Source organism: Dinoponera quadriceps, unplaced genomic scaffold (genome assembly GCF_001313825.1).
Source record: "Dinoponera quadriceps isolate SergipeBrazil2010 unplaced genomic scaffold, ASM131382v1 scaffold2723, whole genome shotgun sequence".
Lineage (NCBI taxonomy): Eukaryota > Metazoa > Arthropoda > Insecta > Hymenoptera > Formicidae > Dinoponera > Dinoponera quadriceps.
Genome location: NW_014556868.1, coordinates 573,259 through 589,725, shown reverse-complemented (window position 1 = coordinate 589,725; position 16,467 = coordinate 573,259). Strand labels below are relative to the sequence as shown.

Genomic DNA, 16,467 nt, shown 5'->3' with positions numbered 1-16,467 from the left:
CTGAAATGTTCCTCAGCAAGTAGAATAGGTCAATGATAAATCAGATGGTCGGAAACTTTAACCCTTTGCACTCCGCTGTCGCCGTAGCGGCGACATGGTTGTTTTGCTGCCTCGGCACTTTAAGAAATTTTAAGTCCTAAAATTTATGTTTTTCTTTTATAATATAAGTTAGAATATGTTTTGTTATAAAATAGCTAAGAAATAAAAATTTTGTTTTATTGAAACGACTCTATTTTTCTTCTACATCATAGGTATGTACTTGGAACTAATAGCCTCTATGCATTACTAGGCTGGAGTGCAAAGGGTTAAGTATTAAGTCTAAATTCAATTTATGTGTTCAATCTAATACATTCTATTTTATATTATATATATTTAAAATACATAATATATAGTCTATTATATGTTTTGTTATATTCTCTTATATATATATATATTTTTTTTTTTTTTTTTTCATTATATTATGTTATATTCTCTGTGCTATATTCCCTCATTATATAATTTTAATACTTGATTTGTGAAGTATTCAAACGAAGCACCAACATACTTTATAATATCAGGTTTATTATTCACAAGTACAACATAACATGACATCTCGATATAATATATTTCTTAATACACTGCTCTCTATTTTTCCACCGCGGCATTTTGTTCGAAAACAGCGCCATTTGCTCTGGGAATTCGCGTAACTCCGGAGAAGTGGAATTGCTGTTGATGTGAGTTATAAGCCGGGCGTAGGCGTTCTTCTGCCTGGTCAGTTCGAAGACGAAGGGCTGCGCGATCGGGATGGTCCTCGTCCTGACGACAAAGTGCCAATTCCAGCACCGCCGTTTCTTGAACTCCCCGTTGCAAGTGCATATCCTGAAGGAGACGCTCGTGCATCGAAGGCACAAACACCGCCTTGCTTCGGTGCACGGGGATCTCCATTGTGGATCTAAGATTAAATATACATATGAAATATATATCTTGTAACACATAACATATGCATGTAACACATATATGTGATATTTAATATAATATATAAAGTGAAATATCATATCATAATATGTTATCAAGATAATATCCCGGGGAAAATTTTCTCATATATATATATACACACAACTTCATCATCACTTTGTATATAATTACATCTGATTATATATGAAAAATTATATCCCAGAATATTATTTTGTGATATATAAGATAATATCATATCGCATGAATTTATCCCAACCAGAAATGAGAATTGACGTCGATTCGACATCGATGCGCCGATGAATAGTCGACGTCGATATTTCCTCATTTTCGACCTTATGACAAATATTATTTTCACATCAATTGAATAATGAAATCAATTGAATAAAAAAGCAACCTCTATAAGTTTCCAAGTTACGAAGAAGCTGAATAAAGTTCGGAACAGTTGTAACAGCGAGTGCAAGAATGTCGGTGAGATAAGAGTCACAATATAAGTAATCGTCGATGTCATCGTTACATTCATTTCCGTTCTATATGATCGTTCTCGCGTTATTTCCAACATTTAATTCCGACCGCTGTAGACCACTACAACCGACATCGATTGGCCTTTGCACTTCTGGCTGGGTTATACGTTATACAGCCATTTCCACATGTAGACCGGACGTTCCAAAAATAAGCGATTACACTTGAAACCCATACTTGTTGTTACAGACGTTGATATAGACGTGAGGAACGTTAATTTCATTTCCGCACAATTTCACTCACATCTCGAAGATAATAGCCGCGCGCGAGACCCGATATTACCGGCAATATCTATTCCCGTCCGGAATCAGCGCGATTAGATCGTCAATACGTACCGCTTAACGATAAGGCTCATCGGCGTGCCCGGATAATTCGCGTGGGAGGCGCGTCCGCGATTACATATGGCCCATCGGTATCTGGGTGTCCGTGCGCTTATTGCCGCTCGTGAACGTCTCTTCTTCCAGGTCCCACACCGCCTTGTCGTCGAATTTCTCCTCCTCCGTGATCGAGCCGCAGGCCGGCACGTGCATAAGGTGACCTGCGCGCAAATTGAGGGGACGCGGTTTCAACGATTGCACGACGTAATCCCGCGGCCCCGATTTTTCTAATATCCCCCCCCGGGATTTCCCGATTCGGCCCCGCGCGATACAGCTTCCTCACGATAAAGCTTCGGATACCGATGTGTTTCAGCTTTCACGCAAAAGTTCGTTCCGCTTCTTAATTAGCTCCTCGCTCAGAAATTCCCGAAATCTCCACGAGCGCGGAATCACGCAGCTACCGGCGAGATTTCCCGGTCGTCATCGGAAACAACGCACTGTTAAAATTGATCGGTCGTATTTTAAAGCGAACAAATGTTACGTGTTACATTTTCGATTGGAAAACGGACTTTCGTATTAATTCAGTATGTGCGGAATGATTCGAAGTGAATGCGGAAAAAATCTTCGACCGACTTGGAGGGGGGGGGGAGGGGTTTCTCTGAATGAAAAATGTTATACGAACGTAGGTTTTATTCTTAGCACGATCAGTGTTATGTCGCTCTATCATTTTCTAGATTGAGATTTTTTGCTATTACTCGAGCTTCTGCCTTTCACACGTTTTCAATCTGGGGGTGTGATACGGCGTATGTGACGCCGACTGTGCCGAGCGTGCGATTTTACTATGACGAAATTAAAAATTGTCGAAACCGCAACCACGTGAGTATTGAGAATAGAACATATGTATATTACATTTTCCGGACGATCTATTATCTATTTTTTTTTCACACTTGTATACATAGCGTATACAGTGGAGAAATAAGTGGTAAAATGACGACTTCTAAGCTTATCGATATTACGTATGATCGAGGCGAAAACACGGCTTTTATTATGTTATCTACTGCTGTTAACAAATCGAGGTCAAAGATTTGCGCAACAGATTATTTATTATTATTCAGAATCTCTAATGAGTGGGGCACCGAGTCATTATTTACGTTATTAGCAAATCACCGTCTTACCCACTTCGTCATCTTACCTCCTTTCCTTCACTTTTGCACACACACACACACACACACACGCTGCATATTGGTCGCGGTTTACCGGCGGTCGTCGCGCTCGCCGGCATCCTCGCCTTTCGCGCGCGCCGCCGAGGATCGACGCGACTCCGGAATCGATTACGCACATACCTGTTATTAATCCGGAAACGATGGAGATTCCCAGGGTGACCACCAGCGCCAGTAATTGAAATCCCGCTTGCTGATACGCCGTCCGATCGTATCCCGGCGAGATTTCGCCGCGCATATTGTCCCGCAGCTCGGCGAATTTCTGCCCCGCGCTGGGCGTCCGCGCCGGGAAGATCTGTCGCGAACGGCCGGCCGGCGATTAATATTGCGGGGAGGCCGTGGGAGGTGAAACAAAATAGTCGCCAGAGCGGGGAGCGCGCGCGCGAGCGGAGCGACATTAATAAATATTGGCGTATTCTGTATTCTTCGTTCGTCCGTTCGGGAATTCTTACGAGGTAACGTCGAACGTCGCGACGGTCTCTCGGAGCCTTCGCAATCGGCCGAGGCTCGCGATCGCGAGTAGAATTCGCTCGGCCGAATATTCCGCGATGTTCATTTCGGTAATGTGAATAATGGAGTGATACGGAAAGATTGATATATATTTATGTCCGTAGATTTTTAATTAAACGTCGAAATACGATGAAACCATCTGACAGGGGGTAGAGCGATCGAGGGATGATGAAAGAACTCAATGACTGAGGTATGATAAAGCTAATGGCCGAGGTGTGATTAAACCGCGACGAAAGGTAGAGTGATTAGAGAGAGATGACGAGGGGGTAATGATCAGAGCGTGATCAAAAGTAACAAGATAAAACTGAACGGACCGGTGGTTTATTCGATCGCTCACCGGAGGAGAGGGAGCTCCGACGATCCTCGCGGCAGTCAACGTGTTAATAATAAGTCTCGCGATATATCGCTGTCGTGCGACGAGGGCCGCGGTGTATGCGGTGTACTCGCGCGCGAACTACATAGCTGGCGGGGAGGCCTTAAACGACTATCACTTCTTCATCAGTTCGGTTCGGTAATTATCGCTAAAGTTTACTCGGAAATTCGCGATCGCTCTGGCAACTAACGTCGCGCGCGCGGGCTTCCGCGCCTCCCACGGTAAATGTACTTTAGAGAATTAATTATACGGCAAGGACCGTACGATTAATTCGCGCGAGTTACGTACGTCGTACAGGGAGTAATCGTAAACGGCTTCGGTCGCAATGACCGCCATAAGCGCGCCGAAAAGTCCCGCCAGCACGCCCGGCATCCCGTGCAAATTGTGCACCCCGCAAGTGTCGTGGATCCGCATGTGCTTCTGTATCATCGGCTGCAAGCAGGAAGGAGGGATGTGAATTTACCCGTCTCGCCTTACCTCTCGCATATCGCCCTCCTCCCTACCCTCCTAATATCCCATTTACATTTTCGGTATACACTGAGGGGGGAAAAAATGTCTAAGAGAGAAGAATATTCCTCCGGCGTGTCACCGATAACGTCACTTACATCAATCTAAATTCGTTGGTTCAAGTAGAATAAACAATTGCATTTCCGCAGGAAGGAATGGAGGAAATGCAATTATTTGAAAATTAAGAAAATGTACGTTAAGATAATTGTGGAAATGCATATTTTGAAAATTAAGAAAATTTATATTCTAAAAAATTTCAGGAAACGTATATTTATAATAAAATGTATATTCTGAAAATTAAGAATATATTCTCTCACTCGAAGCAATTTTTCTCGGTGTAAAAATATTTATATTAGTACATCGAGTGCGTTATTAGTATTCACCGAATAAATATCTTTTATTTTTTAGACTCTTTCTCCCCTCGGTGTGTGCTCCACCGGCGTATATTACCCGGCGTGGTTAATTAACGGTCTGGGAAGACACTGAAACGAAAATGTCCACGCTCGCGGCAATTTTCGAGCCGCGAGTCGCGCTGGGATTGACTGGCGCTGCGTCGTGCGCCTCGACGATGCGAATAGCAGAGGAAAACGATTTATCAGATCAGATCAAAGAGTGATTTTCTGATTCGCTTTTCCAGTCGAAGTAATCACGTACATATATTACAGGAGCGAGAATGTTGAAACATTGTCGGAGGATGCCGGAGACAATGACAGTGATCACCCGCTCGGCGAATAATTTGTCCGATAAAGGCAAATTTGGCAAATCGAATCAAACTCTTCGATAAATCTAATTTATCAGAGAAAGACGCGCGCGAAAACAACGGCGACCAAATTGCGGGTTTTTTAAATCGATTTTTCAATCTATTTTCCACCAGCAATAATCCATTTATCGAACGATTTTCTCTCTCTCTCTCTCTCTCTCTCCCTTTCTCTCTTTCATCAAATAAAGATTCGATTAATATGTAATTTCTATGCTTTTAATGTATTCCCACGTATCAAGCGCGCGTTTCGGTCAAATCAAGCAGAATTTCCGCTTACCAACGGAGCTGGTTTGGTTCGTAAGGGCCAGAAATTCCGGTTTCCTTCGACCGAAACGCGCGGTTCAGTTCGATTATTGCTCATCCGGCCGAACTCTTTTTCCGTCTTACTCACTCGTTACACAATAACGCTTACCGTGAGGTATTTGTATCCCAACACGCTGATTATCCCGGACACAGCCCCGACGGCGAGAGCGCCCACGCCGCCGCACATCATACCTGCGTGCACACACTCACACACATTTGAGGGGAAAAAAAACTGGCAATTTCTCCGCACGATCGAAGGACAGCGATCGAATTGCGGTTTTCGACTCGTCTCAAATGGCAACTTTCGGACCATTCAACAATTGCGTCACACCACGAAGAAGAAGGGGGATCTATTAGCTTGCATGACGGTCTATGATGGCAGAGAGGGGGGGGGGGAGTCACGGAACATTACATGGCATAATTTGTTAAATACGGATGCGCGTGGTTATCCACTTTGTTTGCGTTCGTGACACATCTGGTTACACTCGGTGAAAAACTTCGGGTCTCGGCGCGCGGTTTTGCGTTAATAATCAAAATGTGAATTCTCAGATATCTGTTTCTTTTAGAAATACAGCTCGCATTGATCAAAATTGTGAAATTAAGTAATTAATGAGCGATTAATTTTGATATTATACGGCGACAAATTATTTGCATCTCAGACAAGAATAATAACGTACAGTCGAATAATCGTTACCCATAATATAATTACGAGCTATTTCTTCCATATGCCGACGGGGAGGGGGGGAGGAGGAGGGGTAATTCCACGTGTCACCGTAATACCGGAAGAAGACGAGTACTTCGTGACGAAATTGTGATTAAGATGGGTCGGAAGGGGGAGAAAAATTCTCAAATTTAGCGTGACGTAAGTGTCGAATGGACAGCCCTTTCGGACGTTTCGACGAGTGACAGTGACGAAAGCACGAAGTGCGAAGGAATACCTGCGGCGGTGCCGATGGCGACGCCGCCGGCGAGCGTCGAGTTTTGCACGTGCACCATGTTGAACTTGCCGTTGGAGACCAACGCGGAGACGGCGAACGCGGTCACGCAGCTGGCGGATATCGACAACAGGGTGTTGATTATCGCGCGTTGTTGATCGTCGCCCGTCAGGCCCGCGCTGTTGAACGACGGCCAAAACAGCCACAAGAACAGCGTACCTGTGGAGCAGCGCGCGATCGTCAGCCCTGCTCGATCCGCCCGCCTCCGGAGGACGAGGATGACGAGCTGTTCCACGTTCTACGAGTCGGGAACTCCCCACCGCCGGTCTCACTTTCGCTCAATTTATTCATTATTTATTAATCATTTATCGACTGTAACGACTGTAAGATTTACTTCGTTTTCCGATAATGAAATTAACAACGTTCGCTTTTCATCTTCGGGCACGTGTCCACCGACAAAAATCGCTCGGTTTCGCCGAAGTTCCCCGGTCTAATATCGGAACGCCCTACGTGCATTTTCCATTTTCATTCACCGGCTCTCTCTGTATCCCGGGAGGTAAATATTTCACGGGCGATTAGTCGCACTCCGCGCATTCAACTTAACGAAACGAACGACGTGCGTAATCGGCATTCTCGACTGTGTGGAAAAAAAAAAGCCTCGGAAACAGAAACCGACGCAAGGAGAGCTGTGCGGCGATAAGAAAAAGAAAACGGAGGAATGAAATCCCGCTCGACGTCCGGGCGTTCTCGAGATTTCCGGCTCCTCCGTGAATTCATTCGTTCGTTCATTCGGAGAAATCCAGGTGTGTAGCCGCCAACGGGCCACTGTGAGAGCGTAAACCCGTTTTCCGAAAAGGATGACAAGCTCTTCGCACTTACCGATCATGGCGAATATGTCCGACTGGTAGGACGCGCCCTCGAGCTCGTGCTCCTTCGGCTCCCTCTTCGTCCCGAACACGTAGCTGACCGCCAGTCCGAAGTACGCGCCGAACACGTGCACGAACATACTGTCGCCGGCGTCGACCGCCTGCGAGATGTACACGAGCGGTGCGGTTTAAACGGTGAATTACAACCACCCTCCTCACCGCGGAAAAACGAAGTTGGAACGGTGGTAGATTTATTCATTCGCCTTGAGGGATACTCCGTACTCGGCACACGCCGCGTGTTAGACGCACGATAAAATACGGCCGCGTGACGACGTGTGATAACAATTCACACGGGGAAAACGACAAGCAAGCGAACAGCGAGGGGGATACGCGAGCAATTTCATTAGAAAACCGCCCTACCTCGTGAGTGTGATTATTGTAATAATTTTCTGGAATTATTACAATAATTGTAGGATTAATAGAATTATATAGAATCATCGCGATAATTCTGTAAAATTAATCGAATTACGACGTTATTATTGCGATGATCGTAAAATTCATGTAATTACCAAATTATCATGCGATAATAGTAGAATCGTAATAACGATAGTGATATATATAACAATAAGAGAGGAAGAAAGAGAGAGAGGGGTGAGGGTGAAGCGTGGACGACAGCCTCCGGGCGATGCGTCGTCGGCGGCCCGCGAGAAACTCGCTCCCGAGGAAACGGCCGGACTCACCATGAACAGATGCTCGCCCACGTACTTGTTGACGTTGAACATGATCAACTCGGCGATTCCCATGAATATCAGCTGCATGTAGGTCGTTTTGCCCAGGACCGCGCCCATGGAGATGAGCGGCGCGGCGACCGCCACGTCCGCGCCGAGAAGGCTGGAAGTAGAAAGTCGCGCCGATTGCTCTCCCGAAATAATCTACCGATCCATTATCTCCGCGAACGGACGACGCTGATCGGTCGTCGCCCTGCAGACCGAATATTCGATGGCAATTGATCGGGTAATTAATTATTAACATGCCGCGTGCGGAGCCCGGCATTAGACTTTCGTCAAGCCCTCGTTTTGAAAGTTTCGCTGGAAAAAGGAACATTATTATGATACATTTCTCGTAACAATATGAAATTATACGTAATTATCAGAGGAGAGAAGGTGGTTATTATGGAGGATTCGCGGAGGGCCGGAAGAATCCGACGAGCGAGAGAGAGAGAGAGAGAGAGATGATGAGCGAGCCGGAGCAACAATTTTGGCGCCCTTCCTCCCCCCCCCTCCCCCACCCCTCGTGCAAACCTCATCGCAACCGAGAGAATCGAAAGCAAATATCAATCGCCGAGTTTGTTCCGGCGGCAGTTCGCCCGGTGTTTTCGCGGTTCGATAATAGCTCCGACGCTCCCTTCCTCCCTCCCTCTCTCTCTCTCTCTCTCTCTCTCTTCCTCTATCTATCTATCTTTCTTCTCCGTTCCGGAAGGGAGCGAAGGATGTTTTTTTTTGGCCCTCCGCGCCGGTTGCCGGATCGCAAATATGTTTGCACGACGGCCGCGAGATTGCCGCGATAAATGTCGGTAAGCCAGCCGCGAGCAACGCGTTACCGTGCGTTACCGTGCGTTAATTTCCGCGAGCGCGCAATTTCCGGCGAATTTCGGGCGGCGGGAGAAAAATCTCGCGTTTGTGTGTGATTATGCGCGATATGCCCGGCCCATCGGCGTTCGGCCGATTATTCACCAGGAGGGCTTCATTTCGCGGACGATCTAATAATCCGCGCGCACGGACGAGCTTCGATCGGTCGGAAAGCGCCGCTTGCGAAGGATCCGTCCGCTGGGGCGCGCTAAGCGACGCGTAAAATCGCAAGTGAGACTTCGCGGGGGAAGCCAGTCGCGAATTACAGATCGGCCCGCCGAGGGCGGTACAGAAAACAATCGAAGATTTATCGGCGCATGCATATGCATGCGCATCTGCAAATGTAATTCCGATTCCTCGAGCGCTGAGCGAGCCCGGGGATTCCCTCGGCCATCGCCGTGGCTCGAACCGAGCCGAGAGAATCAGGACTGTCGCTGGAAACCACCGGCGTCCGTTCGGGTACTCAAATTTGCGGTGTGACAGCGCCGGGTCTGATCTTTTTGTTTCGTAATAGCGTTATCGAAACTGCTCGGGTTGCGGCGGGTGAAACCGGCCGAGCGGTGTTCGGCTTTCCTCAGCTTCGCAGCTCGTCGTTGCACGTGCGGAATACGCTTGAATAATTCAGCCACCGGTACTCAAATTCGTGGGTACCAGCCGGATACTGAGGTATCTACCTCCCCGTTACTCAAACGTTCCACGAGTACCGTCCCCGGTGTCTGATCGGTACTTAAAACATTCACGGATACTACCCGAAGCTTCCGAGCTTGCTCGAACGAGGAGAAGCGAGAGAAGAGAGTGAGCGAAAGACACTGACCTTTCCAACGAGAGATAAGCCTTGGCGCCAGTCAAGGTGTCCGTCACGCCGTTGCAGATTAGAGCCACCTGGACGAGCACGGCGGCGACGAGGAAGGTCAAGCCGGCCGCGCTCTGGCCGTACCGCTTGAGGAACGTCATCAAGTAACCGAAGCCGACCCAGATCATCACGTGGACATCTTGATACACTGCGCCGTTTTAACCGCAGCAAACGGGAAGAGAACAAACAACAAAAGCCCTTTTTGTAAGCACATGCATGCGCCTCGCGTGCGGTTAANCCCCCCCCCCCCCCGTTATTTGCTCGCCTCGCTCACTTTGCTTTGCTTGCCTCGCTTACTTGCACTCGCACGATTAGCAACGGCTAGTCGTGTGTTAATCGCGCGTTAATTGACCGTCGCGATCGCTTGATCGCGCCGCAGTTTCGCGATTACCGTAACGGAGATTACAACGTAGCAGCAACAGCAGCAGCAGCAGCGATATATTAGTATATGGAGCGTCGTCGTCTCTCACGCGAGGCGTAAATTCGAATGCGAACGCGCGAATACGGACTACTTCCGGCATCATCCGTGTTGATTTGTTACTCTTTGTTCGGGGCGACTTCTAAAAGTGCCGTATATCCGAAACAGGTGGGACATACAAAACATCAAGTGAAACAAAAGGATACAAGAGCTAAGCATTTATGTATTTTGCTAAATCTTGTCCTTTAATATCCTTCGACATTTATGTATCGCAAAACAATCATTAGACCTTTTGCATTCCCTATGTATATAATAATTTTAAGCAGATCATAACATACGATTACGCTACTCACTTCATCGAGAAGTCGACCCAATTCACGAGGGTTTCGTTAATATTAACGATAAAAAATTGGAAATCATGACGCAATACTAACATAACATAACTAACATAAAAGCATACAACAGAGTGACGACGGGTAAATTGCTTCCACTCTTTCTTCTTTTTTTTTTCTGACTTCTGCGGCGTAAATACCGGAGTTACCTTATTTTTTATTTTTGTTTCTTTTCAGTTTTTTTATTCCATTTAATATTTTTCAGTACTTTTTTTCCTTTTATTTTTTTTATTAGTATTTTCTAATATTTTTAGTATTTCCTTTCTTTCAGTTTTTTGTATTTTTATTTCCTTCCCTCAACTTCTCTCTCTCTCTCTCTCTCTGTTTTTCTCTCTTCTTTTTTCTGCATTTTTCCTCCACGCTCTTTTCGTGTTAATTTCTCGATCTCGTTTTCTCTCTTCCTCCCCCTCTCTCTCTCTCTCTCTCTCTCTCTTCCGCTTTCTCTGCTACGTCCGCTCTGGCTGGGACTTACGTGCGTACGTGATCGGCAGTTTGCCCGAGCGGCCGTTGAGACTGGTCGCGTAGATATTGGCCCGGTTAGTCGCGTTCGCCTCCGGCGCGTATTCGAACATAACGATGAAGCCGCACATCAGCATGCCCTCGGTCGCGAGGAGCACGACCGCGTGCATCAGCGCGTAATCCCTCAGGTTCCGCAACAACCGACTCGCCGGCCTCCCGTTCGGCTTGCACGCTCGCCAAGACATGGCTGAGAAAGGGATTCGTGACGATTCGTGACGAAGATCGCGAGCGGATCTTCCTCGCTGGCTCAGAGAGCCGGACTGCCACCGAAGATCGCGAGAACGCTGGATTTCTTCGCCGATGCGCGATAGCGATCGCCATCGAAAATAGCACGGGGTCACGTCGAGGGTCGAGTTCGGCAACTCCGACGCGGCCGAGATAAATCGGTGAGAGAAAGAGAGAAAGAGAAAAAAAGANAATGGGGGGGGGGGAGGTATTGTAATTCGGACGAGAAGAACGGCGTCGCCGGAGCATTCGCGGAGTAAGCATACGATGAGCGAGCGCGATAACATTCTCATTGGTCGTACGCGAAATTTTTCCACATACGTGTGAGAGAAAAACATATGTAAAAGAGAAAAAATAATTTTAAAAGCGTTGGAGGTTCTGGAGTGAGAAGCAGAGGTTGGTGACAGCCGTCGCTGGATGTCGGGCGCGATGACTTAAATCTTAGCGAGAGGATCAGATTAGATTCGGGTATGTACACATAGAAAGAGATTTTCGTTGGATTTGTGATAAAATCTCGTTGATTGAGAGAAATTTGTCTTTTAGAACGGAGCAAACGAATGTTTGATTCAACAAACAGGGTTGTTCCTCAAACGATAAATGTCTTTGCGTCAAGTGACAGTTTTTCTTTGTATTTTTATCCAAACGTTACAATGGTTGTCACAATTAATAAATTATTTGAGGGAAGTAACACTATGTTAGAAAAATATTAAAGAACTTCTTTTGTGTGTTTCAATGGGACAATATTAAATATATACAATGAATTTTTCCTTTATTGAAAGTCAAACATTATTCCTTTGAATAATATTGTTTTTTCTATCGAATAACATGGTTGTTTCTTAGCGAAAGAACAACATTTTCATTCAAACAAAATGATATTTGATATTAAATTATATTATTTCTATTAAAAAAAACTCAAACATAGAGATATATTAAATTCGAAGAATTTTGCGTACAATTTCTTGGAGGGCTGGATGAATACCAGTTACAAAATTGTTGATCAGCCTTTTGGCCATCCAATTGAATTTTCCTGTAATTTTTTCCAACGTTAGCCATACAATATGTAAAAGTTGGCCGATCAATAAAGTATTATTATTATTAGAGTTATTTTTATAAAAAGAAAGATTTTTATCAAGTGAGTGTTAATAATATTCATTTATAAATCTAAATTAGTTTTTTAACGAACAATCGTGTTTTTATGAAACATCATAGTTAAAAAAATGTATATTTTCTCTCGTGAGTTTCCATTTGCAGCACTTCGGAGCTGTCGCTATATTTTTCCGTACGTGTGTAATCATATTAAGTATGATAGAATAATATTCTGATATGACCATACGATATAACGATGTGACATGATCGTATAAAATGTGATAGTAAAATGTTAATCAAAAGAACGTAATTATTCACAGTGAGACAACGAGATTACGGTCGTTCAAACTAAATTCCACCGTATTACTTCATAGGTTAATGTGACGTGCGATCAAATTATAACGCCGGCGTCCTTTATGATTGGCTCTACCAGCCGTCAATTATTTATTTTAGTCACTTTATTGTGGATTACAACCAATTATTTCACCGAAAACAAATCTCATAAATAAAATCCCGGCGAGATTAATGCCGGCGGCGACGGAACGCTCACAATCCGAAAATTCCGATCGTCCGTCGAAAATCGTGCGTTCATCCCTCGAATCGCGGACACTGCCGCGAATTCTCTCAGACACAGTCGCGAACATCGCGCTATTATCGGCGAAGTTATCGGCGAGGTTATCGATGTTATCGGCGCACACAGCATCATCGGTCGCGATATTAGTAAATCCCTAATCACATCGAGGCTGTTATATGCGGCAAAGTAAACTTACGAATTCATGCGCGCGTAATTCGGACGAGCGAACGTTAATTAATTTCGACGAAGACTCGCGGGATAAATCGGCCATTGCACGTTGCACGCATACAAACACACACACACACACACACACGCAGAACGAGCGGCGTGTGTCTGCACCGTTATTAATAGCGAATCGCAGCTGTTTAGTGATGTTCGGCCGTGTATCTGAGAGTGCGATATATATTAGTCAGCTTGTTATACAAATACTAGTAGATAAATCAATCGAGATACGCAGCACACGTGGTGGTATCTGGCAGTGAATCGGAATTAACTCGACGCGGCCTCGGTGAAAAGGAAGGCTTCGTTCCCTTTCTACCCCACCCGGTGCACCGCAGTTCGAATTCCTTTCAGCTCCTTTCTCTCCCACTTGTAACTAAAACTTTTTATCTGTACGGTGTTTAACAATTTCTTTTCTCCTAACTTTATCGAGCGCCGGATTTTCAGGAGCGACATTAAGAAGTGATGTATAAATATTTAAATATATGTATACATATGCACATATATACATATACCGCGGACATTATTATAAACAGTATATTTTCTATTCTGTTATTAATATCCGATTAATAAATATCTTCTTTATCTTTCCGACATTTTCCTGCCAATGTATGGGAATCTTCGGAAGGAAGCAAGGAGAAAATCCGTCCCCATTCTCCGACGGGCTAAATTAACCCTTTCATTTAATCGATCGCGCGACGGCANGGGGGGGGGGGGGGGGGGTTGAAATGAACGAAAGCGGAGCGAAGGGTTTATTTATCGGCTCGGCGGATTCTCGTCGTCGGGGTTTCCCGAGCTCGGTATTTTCGGTCCCCGCTAACGAACGACACCGTTGGTCGCGCTTTTGTTATTCAATAGCGCCGCTATTTATTCCCCGCCCGTGCGACGAGAAAAGCAGAACTTTCAGCGGGAAGAAACGCGCCGGGGAAAAGCGCCTTAAAGTCGCCTCTCGGCCGGGCGCGATTCACGGACGAACTTTTCCTCTTCGCCCACCTTCGGCCGCCCGTTGCGGTATTGTCGCGGTTACGCGCGCGAGAGAAAGAGAACGGGAGAGAGAAAGAGAGAGGGAGAGAGAGAGAGAGAGATACGTGTACTTATATTTCTCTTTCTCGCGCCCCCACCACCCTCTTCCGCTCTTCCTCTCGAGATAGATACAAATATGTGACTGCTGTAATTCGATTTACTCACTCGGATAAATTCGCAACGGGTCGTTCTCTGGTTTCTTGTCCTGGGCTTTAGCGCCGGCGGTACCTGCAAGTTTGATTAGCATTTATTTCAAACGCGACTACGAGCTCTCTCCCAACTCTCCCGACGGCTGAAACTCTCGGTTGCGTCGTATGCGCGATTTACCGCAACTTTCCGCCGCCGCAACGAGGAGGAACGGCGACTCCGCGAGTGATCCGCGGGAGAGAAACTCCGCGGAAACGCCGAGACATCCGCAGGAGAGAAAAAGCGGAAAGGGAGCGGGATAGGGGAGCGGTGAGTAAGGGGGGAGGGGGAAGAGGAAGGCGAGAAAGAAACGAGAACGCGGAGACGCCGGAGATTTGCCGGCTCTCCGATTCTTAATCTTTAATCGCGTTCCCGCGAAGTCTCGCGGATTTCTTCCTCGCTTTTTTTATCCCTTCTCTCGCTCTTTTCTCACCGCTGGAGTCGCCGGAACCCCTTCGCGCGAGAATTAAATTTACATTCCCGCGTGATCCCTATTATGTCATTCTCCTCCCCTCGTTCCACCTCTTCTCACATACATACATACTCTCTCTCTCTCTCTCTCTCTCTCACTCAAGTACACACACACTATCCGTAATTCACGCGACACGGAGATAAGCGCGTTCGGAAATTCGGCTGGCAGTAGCACCGTGCCATTTGCGGCCGTTAACTGCGCTAACTATATTATTGCGTAACTAAGGCGGTACACGCACACCTTCCAGGCGACACGATCGCGTGTACGTGTGCGCCTCGCATGGCCACCAACTTATGCATGCACGCACGCACGCACGCGCTTACGTGGCCGCGCTATGCCCGTTGTATACCGACCTGTGTGATTTCTGTGGAAATTAACACTCGCTTCCGGGCCGTACGTCATCAATGTCCCCATTAGCGCGATCACGACGATCTCGATCAAAAACAGCCACAGCACCCGCTGCCTGCCGGAGAAGCTCGAGAACATTTCCTGCGAAACAGAGCGGAGGAAGGTAGGGTTTCTCATTTTCGCATCGTTCGCGAGAACGTCGTTCGATCAGGTGCATTATTTTACGCGTTTGTTCCCCCCCCCCCCCCACTCGTTTCGAATATCCTCCCCCGACATCCCGGGGGCGAGACGCGAGGAAGAAAGCGAGAAACGAAGGGGGGGGGGCACTTCGGAACGAGGCGATTTTATCGAGATGCGCGATCTATTCGCCCGGGAAATTATATTTCCCGCCAGCCTGAATATTTCAGCGATTTCGGAACCCCCGGTAATGGAAGAAATTTAATTGCACGGAATTTTGTATGAAATCCAATCGTTCGAGTGTATCGTAAAATTCGGGGCGGGCAGAGCCCCCGAAAATAATTCATACGACGGCGGAAATTATTTTTTCGCCACCCGATATTATTAGGGCTGATCAATCGTATTTATCCACGTCGAGTTCCGCGACAATGAAAATCAACGTACGCGATTTCACCCGATCGGAATTTGAAAGAGAAGTTAGCTTCGCTTTCGAGAAAAAGAGTCAGTCAGTCAGTCGGCCGGTTGGTCGAAAGGTCGAAAGGTCGGCAAAAAGTCCATCGACGTCGAAACAGTTTTTAATTGCTGAAAAATTATATTCAAGCTTCCATCGAGTCACGTTTCCGAGCTCGACGAGCCACTGCCGCCACCGGCCTAATAATATTTTTCGCAATTTTCCCTCGGCTATCTGTTTACCCATGTGCGTGCGTGTGTGTGTGTGTATGTGTGTGTATACATATTCTTTCATTTAACACCCGCGAGTATTTATGAACACGTTCGCGCCGCGTTGTATCTTCATTTATCTCCATTGTGAGCGCGCGCGCTCGCGTCAATATTTGCTGCGATATTTACTACCGTAAACGGAATGTATCATCACGAGCGATCAGATATTCCGTGTAATACTTTTAATCGCAGCGCGCCTCTTCTCTTTTTCTCGATTCGACGGCGCTAATCGATCCTACCAATAAAGCGAGCCGACGTACGCGGAACAAAGCTGCCGGTGCTATCTCTTCGGTGTGCTCATAGAAAAACAGTTACACGATTATCGATCCCGATTCGTTTTTAACATCCACTCACCGGCGATTC

General features: G+C 46.4%; 1 protein-coding gene across 4 annotated transcripts in view; it reads right to left on the bottom strand.

Annotated features, from left to right (window-relative positions):
* Window positions 1-541: 541 nt before the first annotated feature.
* The window catches only part of LOC106748335 (ammonium transporter Rh type A), a 28,036-nt gene continuing 12,110 nt past the window's right edge, over window positions 542-16,467 (bottom strand). For 3 of the 4 annotated variants that reach the window (XM_014626753.1, XM_014626752.1, XM_014626754.1), the window contains 11 exons: window positions 15,213-15,348; window positions 14,367-14,429; window positions 9,707-9,893; window positions 8,005-8,155; window positions 7,278-7,425; window positions 6,402-6,617; window positions 5,573-5,655; window positions 4,182-4,325; window positions 3,134-3,305; window positions 1,809-2,011; window positions 542-931 (listed from right to left, as the gene is read on the bottom strand). In XM_014626753.1, coding sequence (XP_014482239.1) covers window positions 1,869-2,011; window positions 3,134-3,305; window positions 4,182-4,325; window positions 5,573-5,655; window positions 6,402-6,617; window positions 7,278-7,425; window positions 8,005-8,155; window positions 9,707-9,893; window positions 14,367-14,429; window positions 15,213-15,345 — 1,440 coding nt within the window. In that variant the 5' untranslated portion in view covers window positions 15,346-15,348 and the 3' untranslated portion in view covers window positions 542-931; window positions 1,809-1,868. Of the gene's footprint in view, window positions 932-1,808; window positions 2,012-3,133; window positions 3,306-4,181; window positions 4,326-5,572; window positions 5,656-6,401; window positions 6,618-7,277; window positions 7,426-8,004; window positions 8,156-9,706; window positions 9,894-11,027; window positions 11,409-14,366; window positions 14,430-15,212; window positions 15,349-16,467 lie in introns of those variants that run through there. The other variant, XM_014626751.1, reaches the window with a different exon arrangement.